Raw genomic sequence first — 15,709 nt, forward strand, 5'->3', positions numbered from 1 at the left:
TATATACAGATATATATATATACTCACTACGATACTTAACACCATGTAGAACCCTCGTGATCCTCTGACTTTTTGTCTATGGCGAAGAGAAAATTTAAAAATCCAACATCATTGTTTCCTAGAAGTTGTTTTTGTGGTAACTGCCCGAATGTATTGTATGTTTGTGTGTTTCATCCTCCCATGCTGCGTCTTTCTCACAGTCTCTGTCCCATGGTGTGTGGCTTTGTATACTTTGAAATCCGTGATGACTGTTGTACGTCCACGTCTCCACTGCACACAGCTCACACACTTTGCTACTCATCCTCTTGTACTGTCTCTCCATCACAAGTGAATGTTTCTAAATTTGCGTTTAGTTACTTTAGTATTTTGTATAGATTCCATTTGTATTTCTGTGGGGAAAATATTTAGTGAGTAGTGGATGTCTTACTATATCCCTTGTTTCTAAAGTATCATTAAAAGATAACTTATTTCCCTTCATCACTGCCTTTTAGCTCGCGTATATCATCATCGTCGTCGTCGTCGTCGTCGTCGTCGTCGTCGTCATCATCATCATCATCATCATCATCATCATCATTAAAATTTATCTGCTAGGTATGAGTTTCAAAGTGATGTTTTGCGCCTGTTCACGTGTACATTCTATTGCAAATTCTATAATTGTCCGGAATGCTGAGAATATTGTTAGTGCACGTTTATTAAGTAACCAATGTTTACTTACTGTCTTGCCCAATTCTAAGTGAATTTAGTACTTTAAATACTTTACATTGACTCTGTGGTATAGAATTCTTTTACCGAAGTTTGAAGCAAGCAGAAAATCTAGAAAATGTTTATGAACAAGTTTTACTAAGTATCTGAGACGAATGTTGTTACTTATTCATCTGTTTTAATTAGCCATCAATCCTTTATGGTCCTTAACAATCAGTAATGGTAGAGATTTCTTTAATTCGTGTTGTTATACATTATAACTTATTTATAAGCCATATTTAAAAAACCAATTCCGTTCCACCAAGGTTGAGGGAGTATATACCTTGACATACACAGTACACCGCCTTTCTTCAGAGTGGGGAGAGTTTATCTCTAAAGGCTTGAATAAGAGACAGAAAAATGTACAGAGGTCTCCAGTAAATCCATCAGTTTCTTCCAACTTTATCATTTTTCATTTCTGTAGGTATTAGCAATCTCTTCAAAATGCATTTCTCAAGAAAGTATCGAAGATGCGGCTGGTAACCATGTGATGGTAACAATAACATTGGGCGATTGCCTGATACCTGGCAATGGTAATTATATTGTTATGCTGAGATAGATTGCTTCATTCAAGACACATAAAGTAATAAAGTTTTTATAGTGCGACACTGCAATTTAATTCTCGATGTTTACAAACATTATCACAAATGCAAACAATCCAAAAGAGCTCAATACAACAAAAACTTCTCTGGAGCTGAAACAAAGTTTAGATATGAAGAAGAGCCAATTCTACACACAATGGCTTCCTTCCTCAGAGATTTTATTCATTATTTCATTATCCTAAATTAAATTGTCTCACTCAAATTTGAATGTAATCAGATGATTCAATAATCGCTCTTCCTCTCTATACCTTAGATTAATAAGTTTCGAAACTCTTGTCCTCTCCTTAAGGATATAAGTAAATGAATAAAATGTATAGGTCTTCGATAACATTATACAAAAATCTACTGCATCTATTTTAAAAAAATTAAAACGATAGGAAATAAAGAACCGCAACTATCAGTAACTGATAACTTGTGTAAGATGTTTTTGGGGAGCCTAGGCAGCATTGAAGGACAAACATTATAAAATAAAAAAATGATGAAATGGTGGATAAGAAGATTACTTCACTCAAAAAGGAAAGTAACAAAATTAATCAGATATTGAAAAGTAATAACGGATCATACAATAGATGAAAGAAATTCTAATGCTAGATGCCAGTGTCTTATGGTTAGAAATAAAATCGCAACAAACATTTTGTCATCCTTGAGTCGGGCGTGAAATAATTTGTATAAGAACGAGAACTTTATTTTACAAACACCTGTAGCAATAGAGGAGATTACACTAATGTGAAGTAGAGACATGACATCCACTGTGTACTGACCAGCAGTAATAGCTTCACACTGTCACACTAGTCGAGTTAAGCCCCCTGTGTACGAACACATGTCACACTAGCGAGTTAAGCCCCCTGTGTCTCACCAACACGTGTCACACTAACAGCGTGTTATGTACCCTGTGTCTCACGAACACATGATGATGATGATGATGATGATGATGATGATGATGATGATGATGATGATGATGATGATGATGAAACAATTTATCATAAAAGAATTTATGAGAAATGAGTATAATAATAATGTTTTGTATCTGAACTTGATAACAAGACTTTCATCGTTCCTCTACACCTGTATGTCCTGCGTGTCTGCTCAATGTGTCCACACAGAAGACAACATATCACAGAAGGGGAATCGTGGTGCTTATCCAGTCGAGGTAAGATTGGACCAGAGTGTAAACCCCAGGGTCTCCTTGGTGACCACACTTGTAACCGAAAGACACGATGCCGAAGATGGTGTAGTTCCCACTTCCTGTAGTTCCCACTTTTTGAAAAAGTGGTCCTCCTGAATCGCCCTGAAACATTTCTGAACTTCAGCTACCGTCCTGCTCTGCATTTTTAACATTTGCAAATTATTTAGTCGACAACCAAAACCTTTTCCTTGGTAGTTTTGTCACATACTTCTTACATCCACCACTGGTCAACTGAGATGAGCACTTGACCTCTCACTTTAATAACCAAAGAAGTATGAGCTTAGAACCGTCACTACTAAAAATAGTTCATCTCATGGCGCTGCAGACGAAGAGACAATAGATAATTTAATAGCAGTTACACCTATGGTTACAAATTTTTATCTCTCCTCATCTTATCTCCCCCCCCCTTTCTCTCTCTCTCTCTCTCACACACACAGACACATTCGTGTTTATAAAGAATATGAATGTTGAAAGAGCTGACTGTTACTTCAATTCAAAATTCAAAAATTCAATTTAACTTTATTATCTCACTAGGAGAAATTAAAAGACGTGGTAAAACAACTGGCTGATAATAAAACTTATAATAAAAACTTAATAACAACTTAATTCCACTCAAACTATCATCTCACACAAACACCAACAGTCCATGTAAATACCCAACTAAATAAGAAACAACACTAAAACTATATTCCCAAAACCACACACCCACACCCTCACACTCACAAATCCTTCCAACACTTATTCAGTAATACAACAGACTGGTGTATAAAACTATTCCGAGAACGGGCAGTGGAAGCTCTGGGTACAATAAAACGTCTCTTGGACGGAAGAAGGTTATAATACTGAGCTAAAACATGTGTTCTATCTTTCGCAATCACTCTCGCTTTCCGTACTACTCGCCTCTCATACAACTCACTCAGACACTCCTGCTTCTCCCCAATCACCTTCCCACTCACACACACAACTCTATCTAACACATTTCTATTACTAGCTCTCAATCCTCCATACCAACATAAAAATCCAAATGTCAACACAGACTCAAGAAAACATCTATAAAAAGCACTTAAAACCTTTTTGTTGACATCCAGGGAACGGAGTTTTTGTAAACAGTACAATCGAGATTGACATTTCTTATGAATAACCTCAGTATTGGTGTTAAAAGTGAGTTTGTCGTCAATCACAGTTCCTAAATATTTGTACTGATCAACACGTTCAACCTTGGCACCATCAATATAGAGGTCAGGGATAACAGTGCTCTTGCGTCTGAAATCAATCACCAGCTCTTTTGTTTTCTTTACATTTAGATCAAGATAGTTTTCTTTGCACCATTTATTAAATTTATCTACTGCATCAACATAGGCAGAGTGTGAGTTTGAGAGGTCTAGGAGAGCAGTATCATCAGAGTATTTAATCAAGAGAGATGAATCAGTGCCACGACAGTCATTGGTATAGAGGGTGAAGATTACAGGCGAGAGACATGTACCCTGAGGGCTCCCAACAGATGTATTTCTGGAAGAGGAGAGTGCATGCTGGAAACAGACTGTATGGGAACGTTTTACCAGAAAGCTAACAATCCATAGGATGAGTTTGGGGCTTACATCAAGTTTAAGAAGTTTCAGAGCTAACAGATGTGGCTGTATAGTATTAAATGCAGAAGAAAAATCAATGAAAAGAATGTGTACATAGGAGCCAGACCTGTCTAAGTGAGAGTATGCATTGTGCAGAAGAGTGAGTGTGGCATCGTCAGTGGATCTGTGCTGTTTGTATGCAAATTGAAAGGGATCGAGGTGTTGTTGTGTCTGTGAGAGAAGTGTGCGAAGGATGATGCGTTCGAAGCATTTCATAACAATAGAGGTCAATGCCACGGGCCTGTAATCATTTAGTTCAATCGGGTTTCTGGTTTTAGGAACAGGACAAATGATGGATTTTTTCCAGATATTTGGTACAGTACTCACTTTTACCGACCAAGAGAACAACTGAGTAAAAACACCAGACAGCTGAGTCGCACAGTTTTTCAACACCCTTCCACAAATATTATCAGGGCCACATGCTTTCCACACATTCACCCGTCTAAAAAGGGATAAAACAGCATTTTCCTCAATCACAAAGTCATCCAATTCGCTCCCATGCTGCTCCTCCCCTACTCTCTTCTCCAATTCAGAAATCACATTAAATAACTCCTCCCCAACATCATCCCTCTCAAAGCGACAATAAAATTCATTCAGTTTGTTTGCATAATCTACTCTTTCTTCCAAGGACATGGAGAAGACACTGGTCAGCGGGTGATTTTGACCCGTCAATATTTTCAGGCCTTTCCATGCATCCCTCATGTTCCCACCCTCAAACTGCTTCTCTACCTTTCCTTTATAATCTAACTTGGCTTTTCTAATTTCTCCCCTCAGCTTTTTCTGTACCCGCTTTCTTTCTATTCTATCGCCTGTCTGAAATGCAACCTTCTTAGCGTTTATAGTGTTTTTCAGTTTCCTAGTAATCCAGGGTTTGTTGTTTGGGTAAATTTTCACTACTTTCCTTGGGATAATCATGTCTTTACAAAAACCAATATAATCAGAAATAACATCGGTGGCAGTATGGACATCATCAGCAGAATCCAGAAAAACATTCCAGTCGGTGCATTCAAAGCAACCCTGCAACCGCTCAACAGAATCGTGAGACCAGATTTGAACAGTACGCGTAACAATGGGGTTAGTTTGAGCTATCGGTTTGTAGGCAGGAATAAGATGTACAGCGTTGTGATCGGACTGACCGATTTTAGGGAGCCGGATGGATTTGAATGCATTGGGTATGTTGCCGTAGCAACGATCGGGTTGACAGTCAAGACGGGTATTACAAGTTACATATTGTTTGAAAGCAGGCAGAGCAGATCGTAAATCACAGTTATTAAAATCACCAAGTACAAAGTTAGGAGCATCTGGGCTAAGTGACTGTAGCGATCGGACAACTTCGGCGATCTCCGTGGCGGCGCGTGACAAGTTCGCTTTCGGGTGCGCATACACAACAGTGATACACACCTGGCCAAACTCACGTGGCAGATACTTGGGCCTAAGTGACAGAGAGATCAATTCCACATCAGGCGAGCAATGTCTCTTTCGTACAGTCACATTAGCCCTGCTACAGTAACGCTCACTGACGAACACACACACACCGCCGCCATGATGCTTGCCCGTGGCTACAGGGTCTCTGTCGCAGCGATATGGCACACCAAAACCATCAAGAAAAACACTATCATCACTGATCTTGTCATCAAACCAGGTCTCAGAAATACACAGCAGACAAGCATCTCTAAACTCTCGCATAAATGCAACATTAGCAGCAAACTCATCAAAGTTGTAGTTAGGTGGCTTAGGCCTGATGGAGCGCGTGTTGGCGAGGACGATACTAGGGAGGGGGAGATTGGTGATGTTACGCCGCAACCTCCGTCGTAGGCCTCCTCTCTGACCACGCTTGCGTCTGATGTGTGCAGATGCTTGAAAGTTGGTGGAGGAATCGGGAATCATTTCCGCAGGGAAGGAGTCGAATCGAGGGGGCGGAAGGTCAACAGAAGGCGAGCGAAGAAGAAGTATGATCTCACGTGAGAAGTATGTCGATTGAGTGTCTTGATATCGGTTGCCATGTTGACCCGGTATGCCAGCAACAACACCAACTTTGAATGCACAGAAAACAACTGCCACCACCACCAAGCCGTCCAGCAGCAACACAGCACGCATCCTGAATCTGTCATAAAACTTCCAAACCGAAAAAATAGTCCCTCCAGCAGGGCTGAAACAGGTGAACAAACGTAAAACTATGCCAGCTGAACGCACGCGTCTGAGTCGCCCCGTGGGAAGCGCCTCTTCTGTGACGTATACGGTGGTAATTAATCATATTAAGTATGGACGGATGGACGGAAAGGGCAACAATTGCCAATAACCAGGTAGTGGATATACACAGCACAAGCTCAGCCTGAAGTGGGTCAGTGTTACATTTCGATGTTTACTCCGTCATATGGTGATGTCAGCAGTGACGACAATGTACTATGACGTAGAAACGCTGTGGACGAGGTACTGAAGTACAAACAAAAATAAATGTTAATAAAGGAAAATAAGACCACATATCCACAACCACCGTCTGCAGGCACCACACTCCGAGAAAATTCACTCGCAGATCAGTATATCACATATATTCACACATGATCGGTCTAAAGCAGAACGACGACAAACAATCCACTGAACGAAGGTAAAGATGAATCTGCACAGAACGGTCACCACTGAACCACTCCCACATAACAGAACCAAAACCGAGGTCACCAGAATGAAAGAGCAGCACAACCAAGCTGTTGCAGCCAGGCACACTACAAATTAAAGGTGACAGCGAAGCCTCGGTAAGCAGCAATGACCCATCAGGCAGGACCGAAAATCAAGTAGTTACCACCCATCCGCCATCTTCATACGTCACCAATGTTACTTGACCTACTGACCACCTTACCGACAGAAAACTGGATGGACAGACAGAAACACAAGGACATTTAATGTTACTCTTAATGGCATCCTGCTAAAAATGGATTATGAGAATGTCTCCTCGCTATCACACTGTAGGCGCCTCCACTTACAAGTCTGATGGTCATTTCTGGCAGCAATTGTAGCAAATAACATGACAGCCAATATACAACAGTCTGACTACTTCTCAGGGAGGAAATCTTCAGGCGGTACCGTCTCACAACATTACATCATCGCCCATAATGAGTTCTCCCCAGGGAGGAAAGACCAGGCTGCTGAAGGACGGACTCTGAGGATCGTTTCTCACCTGACAAGAATCCTTTCCTCCATTGACACCGTTGGTGGCACACAGTGTCCCGTTGTTCAGATAAAAAGATAAATTGGGACTGCCACTGAACAGTGTGCTGAACTGGCTGTTACAGTCCGTGTAGTTGTAGAGATTGAGCTCTACAAACTGTAGTTGCTGTGCGTAGACCGGCTTGGTGGGGTCCGCTACAACAGATGTCAGTGTGTCAGGCGAGTGCAGCACCAACACTCGCATTGAATCATACTCACTACAAATGTTACAAACCGAATTTAAATATTGTAATAATCAAATGGAAACACTATCATTTAGTTGTATTTTCGCCAACATTTCACAGTTGTAGACACTCGCTGTAATGCTTCAGCCTCAGACAGTCAAGTATTGTGTGACTTCACTCACCTGATGTTGTTCCCCACCCGGCAACAATCCCCTTGGGTGGGAGCGGGTCAGTGGGTAGAGGACGACAGACCTTCATCACCAGCTCGGTGGGCTTCAGACGTTGAGCTAACTTCAACAGGGCGATGTCGTTATCTACACACATCACAGTGAGTGAGTGAGTGAGTGAGTGAGTGAGTGAGTGAGTGAGTGAGTGAGTGAGTGAGTGAGTGAGTGAGTGAGTGAGTGAGTGAGTGAGTGAGTGAGTGAGTGAGTGAGTGAGTGAGTGAGAGTGAGAGTGAGAGTGAGAGTGAGAGTGAGAGAGAGTGAGAGAGTGAGAGAGTGAGAGAGTGAGAGAGTGAGAGAGTGAGAGAGAGAGTGAGAGAGTGAGAGAGTGAGAGGAGAGAGTGAGAGAGTGAGAGAGTGAGAGAGTGTGAGAGTGTGAGAGTGTGAGAGTGAGAGAGTGTGTGTGTGTGAGTGTGTGAGTGTGTGAGTGTGAGAGTGTGAGAGTGAGAGAGTGAGAGAGTGAGAGAGTGAGAGAGTGAGAGAGTGAGTGAGTGAGTGAGTGAGTGAGTGAAAAACTGCTAGTTCCAGAGAGATATGATCAGTGGGTAGCTAGGTCTGTCCGTGGGTGGATGAGGAAGCAGACATTAGTTTTGACAAGGAGTCTTACGGAACGACACTTGATCGTAATTTGCGTGGATGCGGCCCGAGGTCACGTGCACTTCCTGCTCGTAGTGGGTGAAGCTGTGGTTGAACTCCCACTTGCCGGCGATGATTTTGAGTAGAGTGGTGTCCAGCTCGCCGGTAGTCTTGTCCCGGAGTAACCTGCAGACAGCCGACCGTTACAATCGTCTGCTGAACTCAGCAACTGCGCCACAGACTGAACTACATCAGCCATGACACAGGCATCCGGGAGAAGACTAGTTAGTGATTACAAAGTCACGTGACTTCTTAACCTGCTAATATTTGTAATTGACAGTAGGGGTGACATTCAGCTAGTACCGGACCTAGCTATTAGCTGTCATGTTTATGCTAGTGAAGGCAGTTATAATGTTGGCCACCCACTTGTTGACACAGTGAGCTGCAGTCAGGATGATGTCGTAGTCCCAGATGCTGCCTCCACACTGGGGTTGGCCGTTAATCAACAGGAAGATGACCCACGGGTACTGTCCGCGGTGTGTCGGAGCACCTCCCACGATTCTGCGTACACGATAGAGCTGAGACTGGCCACAGACTGTGTCTACAATAAACGTGGACACACAACCATCATGGCTGGAAACACACAAATAATCCTGTAACTCCAACACCAGCTATAGCTAAGTCACTGTTCTCAGCTGTTCCGGTTTATGACTTCTTATCAAATAATGATCGACTTCATTAGTCCATAAGTAACGAAGAAATGATAAATACACGTTTGCTTTTTCTCAATTTTGGCAAACATATTAAAGTGCTCTAGTGTAAAACCAGTAAAACCAGTAGACTGCACCACTGACCCTGAATGTCTGCCGGTGGCGGAATGGCGGACGACATGCGAGGATTCTTTGTAACATTAATTGTTGGGAAGACTCTGTCGGTACATCGAGGATGTCTCTTGATTAGATTGTTGTGCCCTTCCTCATACACTGCCATCACTTGACTCTCCGACAGGTTGTGGCAGGTGCCGTTTACCTGCAGGTAGACTGCAGCCTCGCTTCCGTTGTTCCTGGAGCAGGACATGATGGAGGCGCTTAGTGCAGCTGGACACTACTTGTGAGCATGTTACACAAACATTTCTCAACATCAGGGTCTAAACTGAACAAGGCATTACTGTCCATCCCGTGTCTCCCATGTAATTGTTTTTATTATAAACAAAGTTATTTATAAAAGGCTTGTCTGACCGCACACACACACACACAGAGAAAAACTACAGACGGTTAACCCTGAGAGAAGTCTGTCGGAGCTACTGTGCCATAAATTAATTTTTTTATTTATCATCAAGTTCTTCAGTGACACCTTCATAAATTAGTGCAATCTTTGAGAAGAGATTGTAAACAAAATACGTGTTTTGTTATTTTCGTCAGCTTGCAACATAAGTAGGAGCTTGTTTGCAAACACACCTAGTGAGGAGAAGATTTAAAGACAGGGATTGTAAATAACAGGTTCGTTTACTTACATCAGTCGAGTTCCTAGAAAGCTGAAGCAGGAGGACATTGAACTTTGGTCAAAGACCACACTCACCTGTGAATTCAATTGGTCGAAACAAAATTCACTTGTCGAAACAATATCTTTGGCTTTGACTTAGACAAATTGAAAACATTACTTACAACTAAAAATTTCAAACACTTGGTCAAGAATAAAGTGAAAATGTACATGCTATACACCATGTTTGTACGTGTCTGTACTGCCATGTTGCGTGTATGTCTGTGTGTGCGTCTGCGTACCTTCGTGTGCTCGTGTAGTTTGGTGGATGTGTGGGGAACCAGCAAATAAAAGAATAATAAAAACTAAACAAGCAGGCAAGAACACGAAATAAAACACAATCAAAGCTCAAATCAACTTCAACCGAAAAGGAAGTAACTCACCCAGTCCCACAAACCAATCAGTGTTTCGTTGTATGTCTTGCTGTCAGTTATGTTCAGATCAGGTGACAAGGACAGTTGGAATGAAACCGAGGCAAGAAAGTCTGATTCTGCAAGAACAACGAATAAAGTCTTCTGTTTAGGAGAGGTCAGGGACTGCACGGTTTGATGAGTGTGTTTTTGTTTTGTGTTTCTGTAGCAGACTAACATGTTGGGAGGTCACCATGCAATGTCTGTCATTACTGACTTTAGCTTTTATTTACAAGTGTGTGAACTAACTATAAGGCTACCTCCACTCTTTGCAAAGGTGTAAACATCACATTAACATCTCAGCCCCCCATCAGCCTAGCCATGCATCCTCCTCTCTCTCTCTGTTTATAAACAGTCAGACATAAACAACAGTGGCAAGGCTGTGCACAAAGTGAATGTTGCTTTAGACACAAGTCCAATGGGATGATATATTGTATGACATGATAGCAAGATGTCGACACATTATTTGGTAGTTTGCCACACTCTGAGGTCACTCTGAGGTCACTCTGAGGTCACTCTCAGGCTGGACACAGGCTGTGAATCAAACCTGCGCCAAGCTTGCAACTACAAGCAAAGTATTATTTCACTTGATCACCACTTTCAAAGTATATGACAATGACATAAGATGACTGGAAAATAACTTTGCCAAAGAGGTACAGAAAGGTCGGTAACTGTGGGCTACACAGTCTGGAAACTTCCACCAGAGCTTACCTTGGAAATTCCCCTTCTTGTGAGATGGAGTGAGGTCACAAGTGTCGCTGCCTTTTCCTGTGAAATACACCATAAGAGATAAAATGCTTATGTGGGATCAATGGCACTGCTTTTAGTGGGACACAGAAGACATCACACACACACACACACGCACACACGCACACACACACAGGCCTGCACAACGAGAACAGTAAGAACAGACAACTGAGGCTGACTGTATGAGCGGGAATCTCGAGTTACCTGCTCTAACTCTACCTGATCCTAGTAATACAAAACTTGAGACCCCGATTTTCTGGGTATAAAATGTAAAATATGTAATTTGTTTAAAAACAAATATGGCGGTCATATCCTGAAGACACCGAGACCGTAGGTCTGCAAACAGGTTCCGAGAGTTCTAGAAAACTGTTGTCACCAGTAACAAGGTGGAGAAAGATGTGCAGCTTAGTAAAGATTTATAAACAGCTACTCAAACAGTCAACGCGAACTGCATTGTTTGTATGCATTGTGTGTATGTGTGTGTGTGTGTGTGAGAGTGAGATAAAGACTGTGTGTGTGTGTGTGTGCGTGTGAGACTGAGATAAAGACAGTGTGTGTGTATGTGTGTGTGTGTGTCTGCACTTGAGAGTGAGATAAAGACTGTGCTTACTTGTTAAGGTGACGGCGACAACAACAGCGACGACACCCGCACTAAACACACCAACGGTAATACCCACAGCCACTGCAAGGCAGGCGAGAGAGCAGTCAGCAAACACTGAAATAAATGTCACCTCCACGACGCACCGAGTCTAAAGTCGCGCGGAACACTTTTGTTCTCCAGGCCCCGAAAGGTGATAGGGGTCAATTTTGTGCAGTTTGACTTTTCTTTCAAAATGGATTCCTTGGTTATTAAAGTATCAGGAAAATACACTGCTATGTTAAAATAAAAGTTAAAAATGGACTTTAAATTCGTTTTAATCGAGGTACCCTACTGCGATCCGTACTGCTCTCACATGAAGTTCAAACGCTGTGTCTCTGCTGTTTCCCTGTCATAACCCATCGTGTTATACCTTGACACAAAGCGCGGAGTCAGTGTGTTCAACTTCTTCCAAGAACGATTCAAATATTAACCGATCAAAATATTTGTCTGCAAAAGCTTAGGAGTAAACAGACCCGGTCGGCCATCTTGAAGCTAATCTTTGAACGCGTTTTTCTAAAAATGGCCGCCATCGTACTGTCACACTTCAAACGCTTATAATTCACTCAATTTTAAGGCTAGAAGAACAAATTTTGTATCAAAAGAAGTTCAGAACCTGTACTTTTTAAAAAATATGCAATTTGGCAAATCTGAAATTCGCGACTTAAGACTCATTTCGTGGTGGAGGGTCACAATAACCACCAGACTGTTGATGACAGTGTCACTCGCTATATTACAAAGGTCTGTAAGTACCTCAGGCAAGTTCGTTCTCTTGTTTTCACATTCAAACCAGCGACAACGAAACCTAATGGCTAAACATTAAATCCTTTTGTTTTGTTTGTTGATTTTCTCCACTTGTTAGACTTTATAGTCGTCCTTTCACACAGTTGACTTCACAAGTAATCTACAGATATAAGATATAAGATGTAAGACACAAGATATAAGATGTAAGATGTAAGATGTAAGATATAAGACATAAGACATAAGACATAAGACATAAGACATAAGACATAAGACATATGTCTGTCGTTCTTGTAACAAAACTAGTCATGAGTTGTATCTTGCTAAATTTCTAGCCACGGCAAGAGAGATGATGCTGAATATAAACACACAGCTGCAAACAATCAGAGAATGCCTCCCCTTCCTCCCCACAGTGCTGCCTAAAGTAGCCCCCAACCCCAGTCTTAGAGTCTCCTAGCAACAGGATGTTGGCTCCAACTGTTGCAAGAACCGAGCAAACAAAAGCAGCTCCTTTCTCTAAGTCGTGTTTAGCTGAGATTATATATGTGTGTGTGTGTGTGTGTTTATATATGTGAGCAAACGAGTGTAAAATTTTACTTTTAGAAGGTTTTTTATTTCCTTTATGGAATAGAACTAAGAAGCATTTTGATAAAGTGTAAATATTAGGGCCGAGATGCTACTTGAATGCTACTCACTCTCCACGCTGTTCTAGTACAATACTAAGTAAGCATGTAACATGTGTGTGTGTGTGTCTCTCTGTGTGTTCGTGCGTGCGCACGTGACTGTTGTAGCTGTGTGCGTACAAGTTTTCATAAGTAGAAAGCAAAGACCACATCAGGCTTGACAGATACCAAACTTTTCTAAATATACCAACAGACCCATGCTGTAGAAAGAGCTTTTCTTACACTTCTTGCTTCTTCTCGGGGGATTCCGTGGGCCATCCTTGTGAGCATCTTTCTTTGGAGCTGTGATGTTTGATGTGTTATTCGGGGTACCTCCGTTGCTGTTGTTGATGTAAGCTGTGCCACCAGCATCCGAACTGTCGTGAATGTCAGCGGTGCTCATTATTTCTGTAACACACAACACAACAACAAGCAATACACCTACTCTCTGGCATTGCTAGGCTCCTCATTGTGACATCAGTAATAAATGTTTTATAAAATGCTGCCGACACATACACAAAGTCATATTGTATTGAATGGGCTATGAGTTCCCCGGCCTGGCATTTCAAGCCACCCACAAACATTATTACTTGCTGGGAAATGTAAAACTGAGATGTCATTCACTTTGTGACTATTACAAACATTCCTCAGTATTTTAGGCGCCAGTGACAAGCATTGGTTCGTCCTCTTCTCGTCTGTTTGTTTTCTAAGCAGTAAATTGTTCCTTCAGAGTGTGCTTAACGTTTTATTTACAGTTATACATTAATTTATGACAATTCTTCGTCTCTGCCTTCGAGCAAAATGTCGGCTGATCATATCTGTGAATTATTAAATCAGTCATCTTACCTGTTCGATCCGGCGATGGAGTAACATGACACACCTGCTGCTGTTATGTTCGATGTTATTATGAAGGCGCACGACAAACAGTCGTCTGCTTGCCTGAGGTTTCCTAGGCAACACAAATAACAACAGCCTACCCGGACATGACGGATGGGAATCTTATCAGCAGTGTGACGAAGTTCCTAAATTTAAACTACATGTTTTCTCATAAACAACTGACCGGAAACATGTCTCCAGCCGCTGTCCTCAACACAATCAAGTCTCTTTTCTAGAGAAAAGGAAACGTTTTAAATACGGGTGGCAGTTGTGAAAGTGAGTGACATCAGAGGTGTTCCATACACACCAGAGATTTCCACAACAAACTGAAGAAAACTCTGCAAAAATCGTGGGTGTTCCTGCTGACCCCTCGACACCATGAAGCCAGTCGATACGAAATATTCGAACTGCACTCGCTTTTGGCAACACACCTTCCCTTGCTTTGCGGGTAGAGATACGATACCCGGCAGTGATTGGATTCTGGGCCTCTTATCTCTGGCCCGGGTGTGACGAGGTCAGATCGCGTTGAGCCGTTGCCACGATCTGTCTCTCGCTCGCTAATAACCGAGCCAGGTAAGGCCACCCGAGTAAAAGGTAGTCGTTAATTTACCTGGACAAGGGACACACGCACACACGCACGCACGCACGCATTCTTTCGTCTCTACTGATCATGCTTACATTTATTTTTACCTGAGTGCCACGTCACAGGAGATTGTTTTTCTCCAGGAGGTTCATTTTATTTTCACATAGTTTAACTGAACACGTGCTGTGTGGAGCGTACCCGTGATCAACTAATTGTATTTGGTTAATCCGTCGGCGAAATATAACCTCAAACATTCGCTATGTTAATAATGTTGTTATCTGAATGCTCAATCAGTTTCTGTGACCTGTTCTTGAAAAACTCATTTAATGGATGCAACTTTTTATAGAATTATTAAGTTCAGTATTTGTCCATCTGCACATTACGACCATACAGGGTTCAAACTCGCTTTGTTCCTGTTGTTCCTGTTTGATCGGTCACGTGTCAACGTTGTTTGCTCTGCCGTTGGCTGCCAACTAAAAGCAATCTACTCAAGCACACACATCGAGACATTCCCTGATTTTCCAGTGCATGCAGACAGCTTGAAGGAATCGCTTCTTGTCGTTAGTGACTTTAACCTTTATTTCTGTATTGAAAGTGCTGGACATTGTTGGAATGTGTATGTAGCCCAGGCTGTCTCTCTCACACTAGGGATCATTGTGGACTGGGTGGTCTACACTCTACAGGGTGGCTACAGGGTGGTCTACAGGGTGGATACAGGGTGGTCTACAGGCTGGCTACAGGGTGGTCTACAGGGTGGTCTACAAGGTGGCTACAGGGTGGTTACATGGTGGTCTACAGGGTGGTCTACAGGCTGGCTACAGGGTGGTCTACAGGGTGGCTACAGGGTGGTTACAGGGTGGTCTACAGGGTGGTCTACAGGCTTGCTACAGGGTGGTCTACAGGGTGGCTATAGGGTGGTCTACAAGGTGGCTACAGGGTGGTTACAGGGTGGTCTACAGGGTGGTCTACAGGGTGGTCTACAGGCTGGCTACAGGGTGGTCTACAGGGTGGCTACAGGGTGGTCTACAGGGTGGTCTACAGGCTTGCTACAGGGTGGTCTACAGGGTGGCTATAGGTGGTCTACAAGGTGGCTACAGGGTGGTTACAGGGTGGTCTACAGGGTGGTCTACAGGGTGTCTACAGGCTGGCTACAGGGTGGTCTACAGGGTGG

The 15,709-nt window shown here is 42.6% G+C and overlaps 1 protein-coding gene across 1 annotated transcript; it reads right to left on the reverse strand.

Annotated features, from left to right (window-relative positions):
- Positions 1-1,019: 1,019 nt before the first annotated feature.
- Positions 1,020-14,544, reverse strand: LOC112564577 (phenoloxidase-activating factor 3-like). The gene is made up of 12 exons (XM_025239495.1): positions 13,926-14,544; positions 13,323-13,487; positions 11,650-11,721; positions 11,004-11,060; positions 10,266-10,372; positions 9,857-9,921; positions 9,198-9,406; positions 8,770-8,944; positions 8,375-8,529; positions 7,726-7,857; positions 7,330-7,514; positions 1,020-2,631 (listed from the first exon to the last, which is right to left on the reverse strand). The coding sequence occupies exons 2-12, from the start codon at positions 13,480-13,482 to the stop codon at positions 2,458-2,460; spliced, it is 1,491 nt and encodes a 496-aa protein (XP_025095280.1). The 5' UTR covers positions 13,483-13,487; positions 13,926-14,544; the 3' UTR covers positions 1,020-2,457.
- Positions 14,545-15,709: the final 1,165 nt, after the last annotated feature.

This window comes from Pomacea canaliculata, linkage group LG5 (genome assembly GCF_003073045.1).
Source record: "Pomacea canaliculata isolate SZHN2017 linkage group LG5, ASM307304v1, whole genome shotgun sequence".
In the NCBI taxonomy this organism is placed as follows: domain Eukaryota; kingdom Metazoa; phylum Mollusca; class Gastropoda; order Architaenioglossa; family Ampullariidae; genus Pomacea; species Pomacea canaliculata.

What these genes read in the sequence shown, in the direction of transcription:
- LOC112564577 (XM_025239495.1), bottom strand. Translation starts at nt 13,482, where the DNA reads ATGAGCACCGCTGACATTCACGACAGTTCGGATGCTGGTGGCACAGCT. An exon ending in TTTCTAGGAACTCGACTGAT is followed by an intron (nt 9,407 to 9,856) that starts GTAAGTAAACGA and finishes GTCCTGCTCCAG; the next exon opens with GAACAACGGAAGCGAGGCTG. An exon ending in TTACGATCAAGTGTCGTTCC is followed by an intron (nt 7,858 to 8,374) that starts GTAAGACTCCTT and finishes TGATGTGTGTAG; the next exon opens with ATAACGACATCGCCCTGTTG.